Raw genomic sequence first — 13129 nt, forward strand, 5'->3', positions numbered from 1 at the left:
AGCAATAGACTTTGCTATTAATTATTACTAGTCAAGATTCAGAGATTCCTAAGAAGGATGCTTTGGCCTATGGTGTGTTGAAGTATGTGAGCATGAGTGGTCTTTTTTGGGCCATTCACCCTTGTAGCAGTCCACCACTTTTCCCTTACCATTTGGTTTATTATTATTTGCTCCTTCAATCCGTCTGTTTTCATCCCATATTACATATGAACATATTACCATATATACACAATACTCTTGCATTATTCTTTTGTGTGGAACTTTACCAAATATTTTTGGAAGCTTTTTTATGTCCTTCACATGACAGTGTCACTTGCAGTGTTCAAATTATTTGTTAACTATAGAAAAATGAAATAGAAGATAAGTAAGAAAAAACACTGTAGAAGAGAGAGGTATTATGCTATTCTATAGCGGTTTATTTTATTACAGAAAAAGCATTTGAAGCCTGACATTTTTAACCTTTGAGCCTTTTCACGATACATATTTAATTGTGGCACCAGAAGCTTTTTACACGCATTATGAAAGGTGATACATCTAAACAAATAAAAAGTAATTCCCTATTTTCTTGTGTATTATGCTATTTTCTTGTCTATAATGTGTGCACGTAAAGTATTTTTTCCTGAAAGAGCCTCTCTTGTGCTCCATGTTGTCCAGTCATTTTTCATTGTGGACATCATCAGCCCTTCCTGAGAAAGATTCAAGAAACATCAGGTCCCTGGGAAGCTCTCATCTTCATGGTCAGAGTTTAATTTTAAACTTGAACCATGAGATTTGGGGTTGCTGCTGGTGGTTTCATTTCCAGAGTTAAGTGTTACAGTTTTGGAGGTAGCTCCCTCCTGCTTAGAGACTTGCTGTGACCCCAGGTTCTGCCTTACATGGTAGTGAGTTCTGTACAGTTTTGACTTCATCAGTTGTCAGCATTATTCTGCGTTCCTCTTTGTGCTGAAGCAAGCTGAATGGTCACTCCTTAAAACTTCTTGTGGACGGCAGTGCACACGAAGCCTGAGTAAAACAGATTTTGATGCCTGAAATGGTGTCCCTTCTGCTCCCGTGAAATTCTCTTGGGCACCACTTCCTGAATACATCCCCACCTTGGAGCTGCACCTTGTTCTTCTGAACTGTGCTTATGGCAGCAGTAGTTCAAATCTGGCATTTTTGCTTCCATTTGGTGTTTCCTTTAAAATATTTTGGTAGGGATTGCATGTTTCCCCCACCCCTGTATAGTGCTCTTAATATAGGTCAGTAATTTTTTTAATTTCCCAGAGGAGCACATGGAGGGAGATTTGTTGGTGATCCTCCTCTTTGCTGCAAATGGCCTCTTGCCTTCTAACTCCACTGGAATTGGTATAATCACTTCAGACTGAGGCAAACACAAGGTCTCCACCTGTCTCCTTACCTGTTCCCAACATCTTCTGACATTGTCAGAATATAACTTAGGACCTTATGACATATGGTCAGAAGACATAACTGTTACACATTACTCTAGAAATCCAAACCCACGAGTAGCCCACGCAGGGCAAAATACCACTTTCTTTGTGCAAGCGACTGTGATATGAACCTCTAGCTTTGAAGAATATATTTTTCCTTTACAGGACAGTACAAGACTGGAAGGTGAATCCCTAAGGGAGGAGTTCTTGCTCTGCGAGTTGGATTCACTGAATATAAAATAATAGCTCTCAAAATAGATTTGAAGTTTGTACTGTAGCTGCATGATTTGTTTACTGTGCTCATTTGTTCCATTCTTTAGGTTTGAAGACGGCACAGTCTCTTTTCTTGATATCATTGCTCTGAAACATGGATTTGATGTTCTGGAAAAACTCACAGGTCAGTTTTAACATAACTCTAGTGCTGAAGAGTGAAGCTCCAGATTTATGCTCAGGGCACAAATCTGATTGTATTTCCTATGGCTGTAGCTTAATTTCTTAAATAATTTCTTAATAAATCCTTTCTAGATTTACTGTCCATGTTCATCAGTGTGAAGATCAGACTTCAGTGTAACTGGTTTATTCAGGTCTTGCATATGGGATTATTCCAGCCTGGTTTGGAAAAAACAAAATATGCAGATGGTTCTCCACAAATACATATGTAAGACTTGGTTACACTGAGCACATCTAGTCTGCCTCACACTCACGAAACTGTAAGAGGAAAGTAACAGTAGAAAGTAGCTGAGCTACATCCTAATGAGACTTGATGCAGTAAGAGTTCCTGCTGTGCATGAGGACCGGGGAATTTGACCTGGTGCAGAAAAGTCATTTGGTAGTACAGATTCAGAGAGGAACCAAAAAAGAGAGTTTAGAGTACACCCCAAAGCTTTTTGTTAAATGGGAGATACAGTCCTACTGTGCAGGTAGCTATCTTCAAACAGCAAACTTTCCAGACGACGACTTTTCACAGCGGTTTGTTTGTCTGTACTTTGACAAACTTTAGTGGAAAGCAGTATTATGTTGTTGTTTGGTTTTTTTCTCATTTTGTTCTCTATTTGATACAACTTAGCACTGTAAGTCTTGTGGAAATTCCCAGAAAAGCACGTGGTTGTGAAATTGTAGTGCTTTCCTGCCTCTAGAGGTGGAAAGTGAAAGAAGATACAACAGTCATAGGCTGCAACAAGGGAAATTCTGACTGAGCATAAAGAAATAATTTTTCAGGGTGAGGGTAGTCAAACACTGGAGCAAGTGCCCAGAGAGACTGTCAAATCTCCATCCTTGGAGGTGTTCAGAATTTGGGCTCAGCCCTGAACAATCTGATCTAGCTTCAAAGTTATGCCTGCTTTGAGCTGGAGGTCGAACTGGATGACCTCAGGAGGTCAGACCTAAATCAGTCTCTGATATTCTAACTACCAAAGGCTAATGCTTTCCTCCAGGCAGAGGATATTATAATGCAGACAGGGGCTTATTGAGCTGTGAAGAGTGGAAGACAGACCTTTCCAGTTACTGCTTAGGGCATATCCATGCAGTAGACTGAGTCTGGCTATGTGCAGAGCTAACTACATTTGAGACTTATAAGCAAGCTCACAGCCTGCCATCTTGATCTTGCCTGTGGTTTATGGAATTGAAATGCTTCAGTTACACTAACTTTGGGAAGCTAGCGCAAACCTGGCAAAGGTTTCATTGCAGGGGACTTTCATTGCAGGAGGCTTGCACCATGGCATGCTTCCACATGTCAAGTGTGCTGGGTTAACAAAATATGTTCCTGAAATATGTGTTTCATGCTCAGGTATGTGCACAGTTAGTGTGTGATGTCTGAACCTCCCTTCTCCAGTGCACTCTTCTATTTACTAGATAAAGGCATAAAGTGCATCACGATGTCAAAGAGACCCAAGTCCAGAGAGACAGTGACTGTATTTTTCAGGCTGGTATAATTTCTGCTAGTGTCTGTGGAGGTTTATTGTCAGGATTTATCTGACAGATTGTAGTTTCTTCTTCCTTGCAAGACTTCTGTGAGGAGTGTTCTATTAGGTGCTTGAGGTCTTGCTCTTGTGGAAATCAATAGCAGAGTTTTCATCCACTTCAGCAGGAGTCTGACAGAGCCCCAACAAGTAAGGATGCTTTGTTTGATGATGCTCCATATGGAGAGCAGGGATCAGAAACCAGCCTTTAGTATATGTTCTTGTAGTATAAAATGTTTTCGAAGAATGTGAAATCTTAAACAAACACGTTCCCTTGTAAAGAGGGCTAACTGCTTTGGTTTAATATGTAGGAGCATTGCTCGCCATAGTGGGAGAGTTGATGATAGTATCTCCTCCATTGCATTTCTCAGCCATCTAAACCTCCTGTTGGTACCTATTTCAGCTAAATGATTGAAAAATCTTGTAATACTAGACTGAGAGGAACACTTAGCCCTGAACTTGAATGAAGTGGATAGCAGTGGATGAAAGTGTAGAACAGAGGCATGAATAAATAGTATATTGACACCTTTCAGTCTTTATTATTGTTTTTAATTTGCCTTCTGACCTATAGCAGTGATGAAAATCTAAGGCAGCTGTTGTGTTTTCCAACCTAAACAATTCTATGATTCAATGAGTCTATGATTCCAAGTTTAGTAAGTTTGTCAAAGCAATAATGTCCATTTTCTGATGTATAACAACATCTTTATTAAATTAGTTGCAAAGAGATACTTTTAGTAATTTTTGCAGAGTATTTTCATTGATGTATTTTAACTGCTGTAATAACGCTTTTTTCTGATGTCCCTTATTGCGTATCTTGGATTTCACTAGACAGCAGGCTGTTTTGAAGCTGAAAATTGCTGTGTAAAAAATGTGGATGGGGCTTCCAATTTTATTCCAAGATTTATAATCCTTTCATGAAAAATAAAAATTAAAAATTTTCTATTTTAAATTTAAAAATGTGTATTTTCCACAGTGCTAAAATGTAGAAAGGTAAATAGAGATGAGAAATAATTCAGACTGAAAGAGTATATGAGAAGAAGCTTACACTGGGGTAGAATTTGAAAAACTAAATAAAAAATGGTTCGACGAGTATTTGAATTTTAAAACTTCTGCACTGTTGGCGTAGCCTAGGTACTTAGGTGATCTTTAGTCAAATTCTGGAGTGCCGCACTGAAAAGCAGAAGTGCCAGCACTGCCTCTTTATATCTACAAGAGACCACAGTAGCTTACAGGAATCCATAGTGGAAGAAGAAATTGAATTCTGTAAAGGATTTAATCACTACATGATCCAAGAATTTTCCACAAAGTCAGGCTAGACCTGCACCATTATCTGTGACCCCAGATGAATTAAGCTTGTGTTCTAGTTATGTAGGAAATTTTAACGTCTCCCTTCATGGTGAAGCTTTTGTGATTATGCTTACGTGTATGTTCATGTAAGTACAAAAATGTCTATGTGCTATGTTTTTTAATTAGAATGTAATCATACAGAAGATAAATCAAACCAGCACCACGCAAAGGTGATAACAGAATGTGGTATGGCTATGGTCATGTTTGGGTTTTTCCGTCGTAAAATACATTTTGTGTGCCCACTTATCAAAGTGAATGTGAAGCGTGGTGACAGTGCTCCAGATTCCTCAGCCCCGTCAGAGTTTCTGGTGACTCTTCTGCTTTGGTGGTGAGAGCTAGGCTGCCTGGGGGCCTGCAGTGTAGCACCACAGCCTGCAAAGCGGTATGTGGTCTCCAGGCAGTATGGTTACCTTTTCAAATCTTTAGCTCTTCCATTTCCATAGGCATTGAATATGCTTGTTCCTGGCATGACCGATGTGACAAGACATTCAGGGGTTTGCAGTTGCCATTTTCTCCTCACCAGCCTTTTTACCCCTGCACATCACTGAGAATCTTGGAGTCTTGCAGGTTATTTAATTTCTGTCAAAGGTCCACTGTTCCTTTTGAACAGAGATTATTGGCATTTGTGTGTATACAACAGAGCAGTCGCATGCTGTAGAAACACTCCATAATCCAGAAGGACTGCAGATTTGTTTCAAGCCACTTTATGCGTATTTCTTCCACTTCGAATGTCAGAGTTTTCAGTGGCAAAACGCACTTTCAGATGTGAGCCACTTCTGAATCTCACTTTGCTGTAGCTCCTGAAATATTTGCTTTGCACTCCCCCAACTCAAACAATGATTCTCATTCTGTGTTGGAAATAGCCTGGAGTAGAAACAAGCAAAATAAATGAAGCATTGCTTTTATTAATTGCGTCCTTCTATGTAATAAAAGCACTGGTGACTTTATTTTGGGATGTACTGTAGCTAGATTGTACCAGTGTCATTATTGAAGAAGGGGAGGGAGATCACTGATGGAAGGTAAATCAGAGCTTCAGTGTTAGGCAGTGTCATGAAAAATAGAGATCTGTTTTTGGATCTGATATCATCTGGCTAAATTCTTGACCTATCTCAACTTCCATTTAACAACAAGGCATATTTCATGCCAGAGTTACATCACATTGTGTGTGTATGTAAGTAGTTTTCAGAGGTCTTATGTCTTTATGATTTTTAAATTTAACCTTTAGCTGGTATGTATTTCTATTAGTAAATTTGTATCAGTTTTACAAATGATACTAAGGTACATAATTTGCAGTTATGTTAGAAGGACTACTTTAATTATAATGTCTGTTCATTATAATAAACATTAATTCTCTTCACAAGAAAATACAATATGTATTGGAAGAAATTTTAAGGTGCAGACTAAGTCTGCTAAGGGTGATGAATTGAAAGTCCTTTATAAATTCACTGGAGGCTTGACTGGTTGTTGGAGAGTAAAGGTTCTGTTGGCTTTCATAAAGGCAATTTTACCACACAACAGCCAAAGCAAAATGCAGTGCAGGATGCTAAATGGTGAGGCTAACTTTGATTTTTAACATGGGCTTTGGGACCTCTGGGTTGTGTTATGCCCTATTAAAATTTTTAACATGCTCTGGGACATCAAGCGCAGGTTGCAGCCAGTGATGGGATGCTGGGCAGCTTGCATTTAGTGGGACTGCACAGATTCTCATGTGTGTTGTGTTTAGACATTTAGGGTTATGCAAATCATCCAGTTTAGGGCCAGATAAGAATTTTGCCTGCAGTCATCTTTGCAGGGATTACTGGGGTTTCTTTTGTGTGGAGTTTGTGACTGCATCCTGCTGTTTTCTGGGCATGTCACCTAAACCTGGATCGTGGGTGTGATGCTTGTGAATTTTACTGGTTTCATCCTTGGTGCTGCTTTCATTCAATCTTTTAATGGATTTGGGGTTTTTTGTTTTAAAAATCATAAGATTAAAGATGGCATTAATGCAGGTATTTGGACTTGTGATATATAGGTGTGTTGGAAGCAGATGCTCCATTTTGGCCGGTGTTTATAAAATTCTTCATTTTAAGGGGAAACTCTTCCCTTGATTAAGAGAAGGAATGAGTCATTGATGAAATTTTTACTTGTTCTATGCCAACTATTTGCCACAAGATGAACTTCAACATTAAAGAAACCTGGGTAATTTGTACTGATCTCCTCACCTCACTGCTCATAATTAACACCTTCTCTAATGGTATTTGAGAGAGAGTTATGTGTTTTCAGGGGTTTTTTTCTTAGAAAAAATGTTTGATAAGTTGACAGTAGGGAGAAGATGCTCCATCCATACTCTGAATATGAAAATATGGATAAGCTGGCGAGACGATATTTTAAATTCTGGCGTCAGAAAGAAAAATTTGACTTCTAAATGTGAAAGGAGTGTGTAATAGCTTAAAATCCAAAGATATTCTGATTCCCAGATAATGACACTACTGGTACGTCAAGACAAAAATGTCTCCTCTTGTTTTATGGATAGTGAGGTGACTGTTTCTGTTTTTGAATTTCTGTCCCAAGATAAACTTGATTTAGAGAACAAACTAGAAACAAAGTTATTTATTTACTGCTAACAGAACTTGCTGGTTTTCTTAGCTTTCTTTTGTAACTTGACAAATGCAAACTAGACATCATTTGTACCATTGAAAGCAGAGACAGAACAGCTAGAACATGATTTGAGAAGCTTTGAAAAAGTGAGTTGCCAGAAGAAATCCTGCCAGGGCTGCCTTTGCAGACTTTAATCTGTATATAAGGTTTCTTTCTGGAAATAAAAACTGCTTTTATGTTATGGGGTTTTTTAATATGCATTTGCTAATATTGATGTGAATTGCATTCACAAACTGCCTAGTCTGTGAAGAGGCCTAGGAAAGGACCGAAAATGTCAAGAGTCGTTCCTCAGACCTGTAGAGACAACACAGGAAGAGGTAGTACAGCACAAAAAGGTCTTGGTTGTTTTTGCATAATACAGCTAGAGTGAAAAATATGCTTCTTAGGAACTTAAAGAAGGGGAAAATGTCTTTGTTATAAACTGATCTGATGAAGAATAAGTGCAGCACAGCTGATGGACAATATACTCTTGGCAAGAGATAATTGTTCTATGTTCAAACAGAAGAGTTAGCAAGACTTCTGCGGTGAAGGCATTTGATGGCATCCAATGTTATTACAGGAGAGAGATTTGCAGCAGAGTCTTTTCATGCTTGGGAGGCTCCTGGGAAGAGAAAGCTGGGGCAGCTAATAACTGTGGGATCCCCACAGGTGCTCTTGCATTGGCTGTGGCTTGCCAAGGCATGGCAGGGGGCGTCAGCATCCAACACTGACAGGCTTCTCACTCATCCACTGATCACAGAGCTCTTCAGGTCTACAGTTACTGAGAACTTCTCCTTTGGCAGGGCTGTGTACATTGCAGGTCCCAAATATTAAAGACTACTAGGAGAAACTTGAAGCAATTTTGTTGGGGGGGGGGCTTTATGTGTTTCCACATACAATCATAGAATGGTAAGGGTTGGAAGGGACCTTAAAGATCATCTGGTTCCAACCCCCCTGCCATGGGCAGGGACATCTTCCACTAGACCAGGTTGCTCAGAGCTCCATCCAACCTGGCCTTGAACACTTCCAGGAAGGGGCATCTACAGCTTCTCTGGGCAACCTGTTCCAGTATTTCACCACCCTCATGGTGAAGAATTTCTTCCTAATATCTAATCTAAGTCTGCCCTCTGTTAGTTTACAGCCATTCCCCCTTGTCCTATCACTACACAACCTTGTGAAAAGTCCCCCTCCATCCTTCCTGTAGGCCCCCTTCAGGTACTGGAAGGGTGCTCTAAGGTCACCCTGGAGCCTTCTCTTCTCCAGTCTGAACAGCCCCAGCTCCCTGAGCCTGTCCTTATAGGAGAGTTACATGAAAGGATGCTGGAGTCATTGATCTTGGCTTTCTCACGAAGGAAGCCTTAACCCCACCCTGTTGGTAGTAGAAGAGTCTCTTGTATGCAAGTTAGTGTGGTCTCTGTCTGCCTTTCCTCTTCCATCCTTCTTTGCCCCTCACTACAAGAAAGACATTGAGTTGCTGGAGCAGGTCCAGAGAAGGGCAATGAGCCTGGTGAAGGGTCTAGAGAGCAAGTCTTACGAGGAGTGACTGAAAGAACTGGGGCTGTTTAGTCTGGAGAAGAGGAGGCTGAGGGTGGAGCTTATTGCTCTCTACAGCTACCTGAAAGGAAGTTGTAGTGAGGCAGGTGTTGGTCTCTTCTCCCAGGTAACTAGCGATAGGATGAGAGGCAATGGCCTCAAGTTGCATTAGGGGAGGTTTAGATTGGATATTAGGAAAAATTTCTTTACTGAAAGAGTGGTCAGACATTGGAATATGCTGCCCAGGGAGGTGGTGGAGCCCTCATCCCTGGGGGTGTTTAAAAAATGTGTAGGTGTGGCAATTCAGGATATGGTTTAGTAGACATGGTGGTGTTGGGTGGATGGTTGGACTTGATGATCTGAGAGATCTTTTCCAACCTATAATTCTATAATTCTATGATTATGTGTCTAGTTTAGTCCCTAGACAAAGAAGATATTAGTCGCAAGTGTTGGGTGTTCCACTAGTTACATTTCCATGTGGTAGATCAGGAATTACGTCTGTAGTTATTGGAACCTGCAGTAATTAAGATCACAGTATGCACTTTACTTTTTGATATGACTTATACACTGTCATCTAACTGTTGGTTAAATCATTACAGAAAAAAGAACCAAACCAAAACCAACCAAACATGGGGAAGAAATAAGAAGAACCCCATTTGCATGGGGAGCATGACAGCTGCTGAACATGTTGCAATCCTCAGTTGTCTTGTGTTGCAGGTCACAGTGTTGACTTTACCAAAGCCAGCAGAAAAGCCAAAGTGGCAGTGAATTTAAAAGAACTATTGTTCTGGATGCTGAGATGTGGCAAAGTGCACTCGTATGCTGGTCATTCCCAAATACACGCTTTAAGGCAGGACTATGATCATTAGTTGCACATTCTTGTGTTTTCTGTCTCTGCTAACCCTTTTCTTGCAGTCCTGGCTGGTGATATAAAAATGTGGACATTCCCATTGAGCTGGGGTAGCTATAAATCAGAGTTATTAATGAGCTGATAAGAGTAAAGTTTGTCCGTATTTTAGTTGTTCAATTTCTTCGAGATACTGGGTGGTGAGCTAGCAACAGTGATAAAATCCTGGGCCTGCTCTCTCCCTATCACTGAAATCAGGAGAGGTATACAGTAGTATACTACCATGAAAGCAAGATAGGAGAGCATTTAATAAACTGCAGTGATTAATCTATTTCTATATCTACTCTATTTATTTAGTTTATTTAGTTCATAATAAATTATTGTGTTCCTAACCAGAGAGATTGACTTTTTTTACATTGGTACAGCAAATGACCAAGAAATCAATTTTTATTACATTGTATGTGAATCCTATTTATCCCTTAAACTGGATCCTCATTCCTATTCAGATTGTCCATTGAATAAGGTTTTACTAATGTGAACACCAACTGTACAGTCTAATTTGATTGCATTTTTGTGTACCTCACTGCATGTGGGATAATGCAAGAAAGGTGTTTTTTGTGCCTTACATCAGATCGTTGCTGTGAAACTAAGCCCTGATCCACTGATGAATCAGAACCTCTGCAGAGTAATTACCTCCACTTGTTCACTTTCAGGTTTGCAAATAGAGGTTGCGTATCACTATGAGGACCTCATTTGTGTGGACACTCTTATGGATGCTCCCACTGAAGTCAATGAGGCCATGAAAAGAAGGCTAATGTAATGGCCAAGGAGCTAGACGAGGACTTGGGAGACCTGAGTTCCTTTCCTCAGCCATGAAATTTACATGACTTTTATTAAATCATGTAGATACTAATCTTCAGGGGAGCAGGGAGCTAGGTAACTAAATGTGTTTCCCAGGGAGCTAGGTAACTAAATGTGTTTCCAGATCTGCATTTAATCTCTGGGTATGATTTATCTCATGTTGCTGTCAGCACCTACATCTGAGGTGACCATTTAGATTCCCATTGCAGCCAGTGGAACAGACAGTACTTCACCAGCTTGATCCCTCTGACCTTTTCTGGAAATTTAGGATGAGAGGAGTTAAAGCCAGCAATACCAGTTCTTCTCATTGTCTATTAAGGGAACTTCGATCTTAGTTTAGTATGGTATAGGACATTACTTTTAGATAACTTTCCTGCTAATGATCATTTTGGGACTGGAAATCTGAACTGTCAGATTAGTTGAGGTGGAAGTAGTGTTTTGGGTTTTTCACCTTCCTACGGTTCTACAGTTTGTGTTGGGCAGGGCAGGTTCTACATTTCTCATGGCTGAAATAAACCAGTAAAGCAGAACAGGGAATGTGCTGGAAGAACCCTGAGGAGCATGAAGGCTCATCATGAGGTTTTCTGCTTGGGAAACCTTCATCTGTCTATTACTCTATGAGTGATTTCTGATTTGCAGCATATATTTCATGCTTCAAATCCAAGCTTAGTCAGGTAGATGTTGCTTTCTCTGAGAGGGAAAGCCTCACAGTTGACAGCAGACAAACTAACTTGCAAAGGCAAAAAATTTTCTGTGTCCAGGGTGAGAATGTCCCAGTCAAAAAGATGTCGTATATAAAGAGTATCTATGTACAGCTGACTTCAAAAGTCTCTGGTTGTTTTCATTTTGAAATGACTGGTTAAAGCAGATGAGGAGGAAAGAAAGCATAGTTGATTCTTTTGCATCAAAAGAAGCCTTTGTTGGGGCTTTGGTTAATTTATTAGGAAAAACATGCTCAACTAAGCATGTATTTGCTAATGGTTGTAGATGGAATTAAAACAATTAAAGAATCAGTATTACAAAATGAGGAAGTAGGTGAAGCTCTCTTGTGCAACTATCTGACAGTACAGCAAAACACATACAATGTATTTGGAAAGCAAGTTTGGATTGATGGATGGAGCCTACCTTTTTTTACTGTAGATGCAGAATCTGTTCCCAGTTTTGACTGAGGTAACGCTGTGAAATCTAAAATTTTAAAAAAATAAAGTGGGAGAAATTGTTGTAGCCTACATCAAGAGAGAATGAGTGTAAGACCCAATTCTTTGATAAAGTCTGTAGGAATATGAACAGCAGTCAAGACTAATGAAGCTCTGATCCTCTGGTTCCTAGACCGATCCAGCATTGCCTACACATCGCTAAAGGATGTTGTAGAGAAGTGCTTTCTGTCTGTAATACCTTTCTCCTTGCATCATTTTCTGTGTCAGATATAGTTAGGATCTGAAGGAACTGTCATTTTCACTACAAAGTTGTCATTGTCATTGCTGAGAGACAAGAACTTGTAAAGTCCTGTGGGACTGTAGGTTTCAAAGGAGAGCAGAAGGGAGGGCTTTTAGACTTGGGTGCAGACCTTTGAAAGACTTTTTCTATCATCTCATTTGATTGTTTAGGTTAGGGTTCTTGTTATCCTTGGAACACCCTTTTAAAATGGGGTAAAAAATAAAAATCTTGTGCAGTTCTATTCTTAAAACCTGTATGAGGAATACTCAAGAATTATCTCTGTATAGTTCCAGCTAAAAAACAGAATTGAAAGGGAAATGGAAAATAAAATTACACATAAATGAATTCCATTACATTTAAAACAATGTAATACCTTGCTAATTTTTGCCAAATCTTGATATACTAGCAAGGAAATAAAATGTTACCTTTTGGATACTAATTTCCTTGACTTATAAGTGAACAGTTTTCTTACCAACATGTGCCTGGAAAATGAACCTTGACAGGGTGGTGAAATAAGTTTAGTTATATGAAAAACTAGAGCACACTGTGATTAGAGCAGGGATCAGCATTTTGGCGTTTGTGGAAGAAGATGTGGCTAGCGTTAGGGTTGTGCACTTCAGCCATCCCTCAGCAGATCTCAGGGTCCCATTCTAGTGCACGCTGGCTACCATGGCAAGGATTACCTTATTTAATTTATTGCATTTTTAATTTCCTAGCTAACTGGATCCAGCTGTTTCAGCCCTTTATGTGACACAGAGATTTTATGCTAAATCCAAAGGGGCTAAATTAAAGCAAAGGGAAATTTGCATATTGTGTAAAACTCTACTTGTTCAGCAGATCCAGATTATATGGTGCTAATCACAAACACTAGATAGAGTAAATCCTCTTGAAGTCACCCTGGGGTTAAGTCAAATGCTTTACACTCTTTGACACATACCCATGAAATATGTAATCAAGTCTGTTTGACGTCCTCTCCTAATTACGTGTGTGTATTTTAAGCAGATGCTTTTCCAGCTGATCTGTGCCTTTTGAGATCTTTTCTTCATTATTAATCAGAAAATCACGCTGTATGTTAACGGCAAGTGCCAATTATGAGAAAC

At 39.6% G+C, this 13129-nt stretch overlaps 1 protein-coding gene across 3 annotated transcripts in view; it reads left to right on the forward strand.

Annotated features, from left to right (window-relative positions):
* Positions 1 to 13129, forward strand: part of MOCOS (molybdenum cofactor sulfurase) — a 233202-nt gene that overhangs the window by 127878 nt on the left and 92195 nt on the right. For all 3 annotated transcript variants that reach the window (XM_075416697.1, XM_075416699.1, XM_075416700.1), the window contains exon 5: positions 1748 to 1824. In XM_075416697.1, the coding sequence (XP_075272812.1) occupies positions 1748 to 1824 (77 nt within the window). The remainder of the gene's footprint in view (positions 1 to 1747; positions 1825 to 13129) is intronic.

This window comes from Opisthocomus hoazin, chromosome 3 (assembly GCF_030867145.1).
Source record: "Opisthocomus hoazin isolate bOpiHoa1 chromosome 3, bOpiHoa1.hap1, whole genome shotgun sequence".
Lineage (NCBI taxonomy): Eukaryota > Metazoa > Chordata > Aves > Opisthocomiformes > Opisthocomidae > Opisthocomus > Opisthocomus hoazin.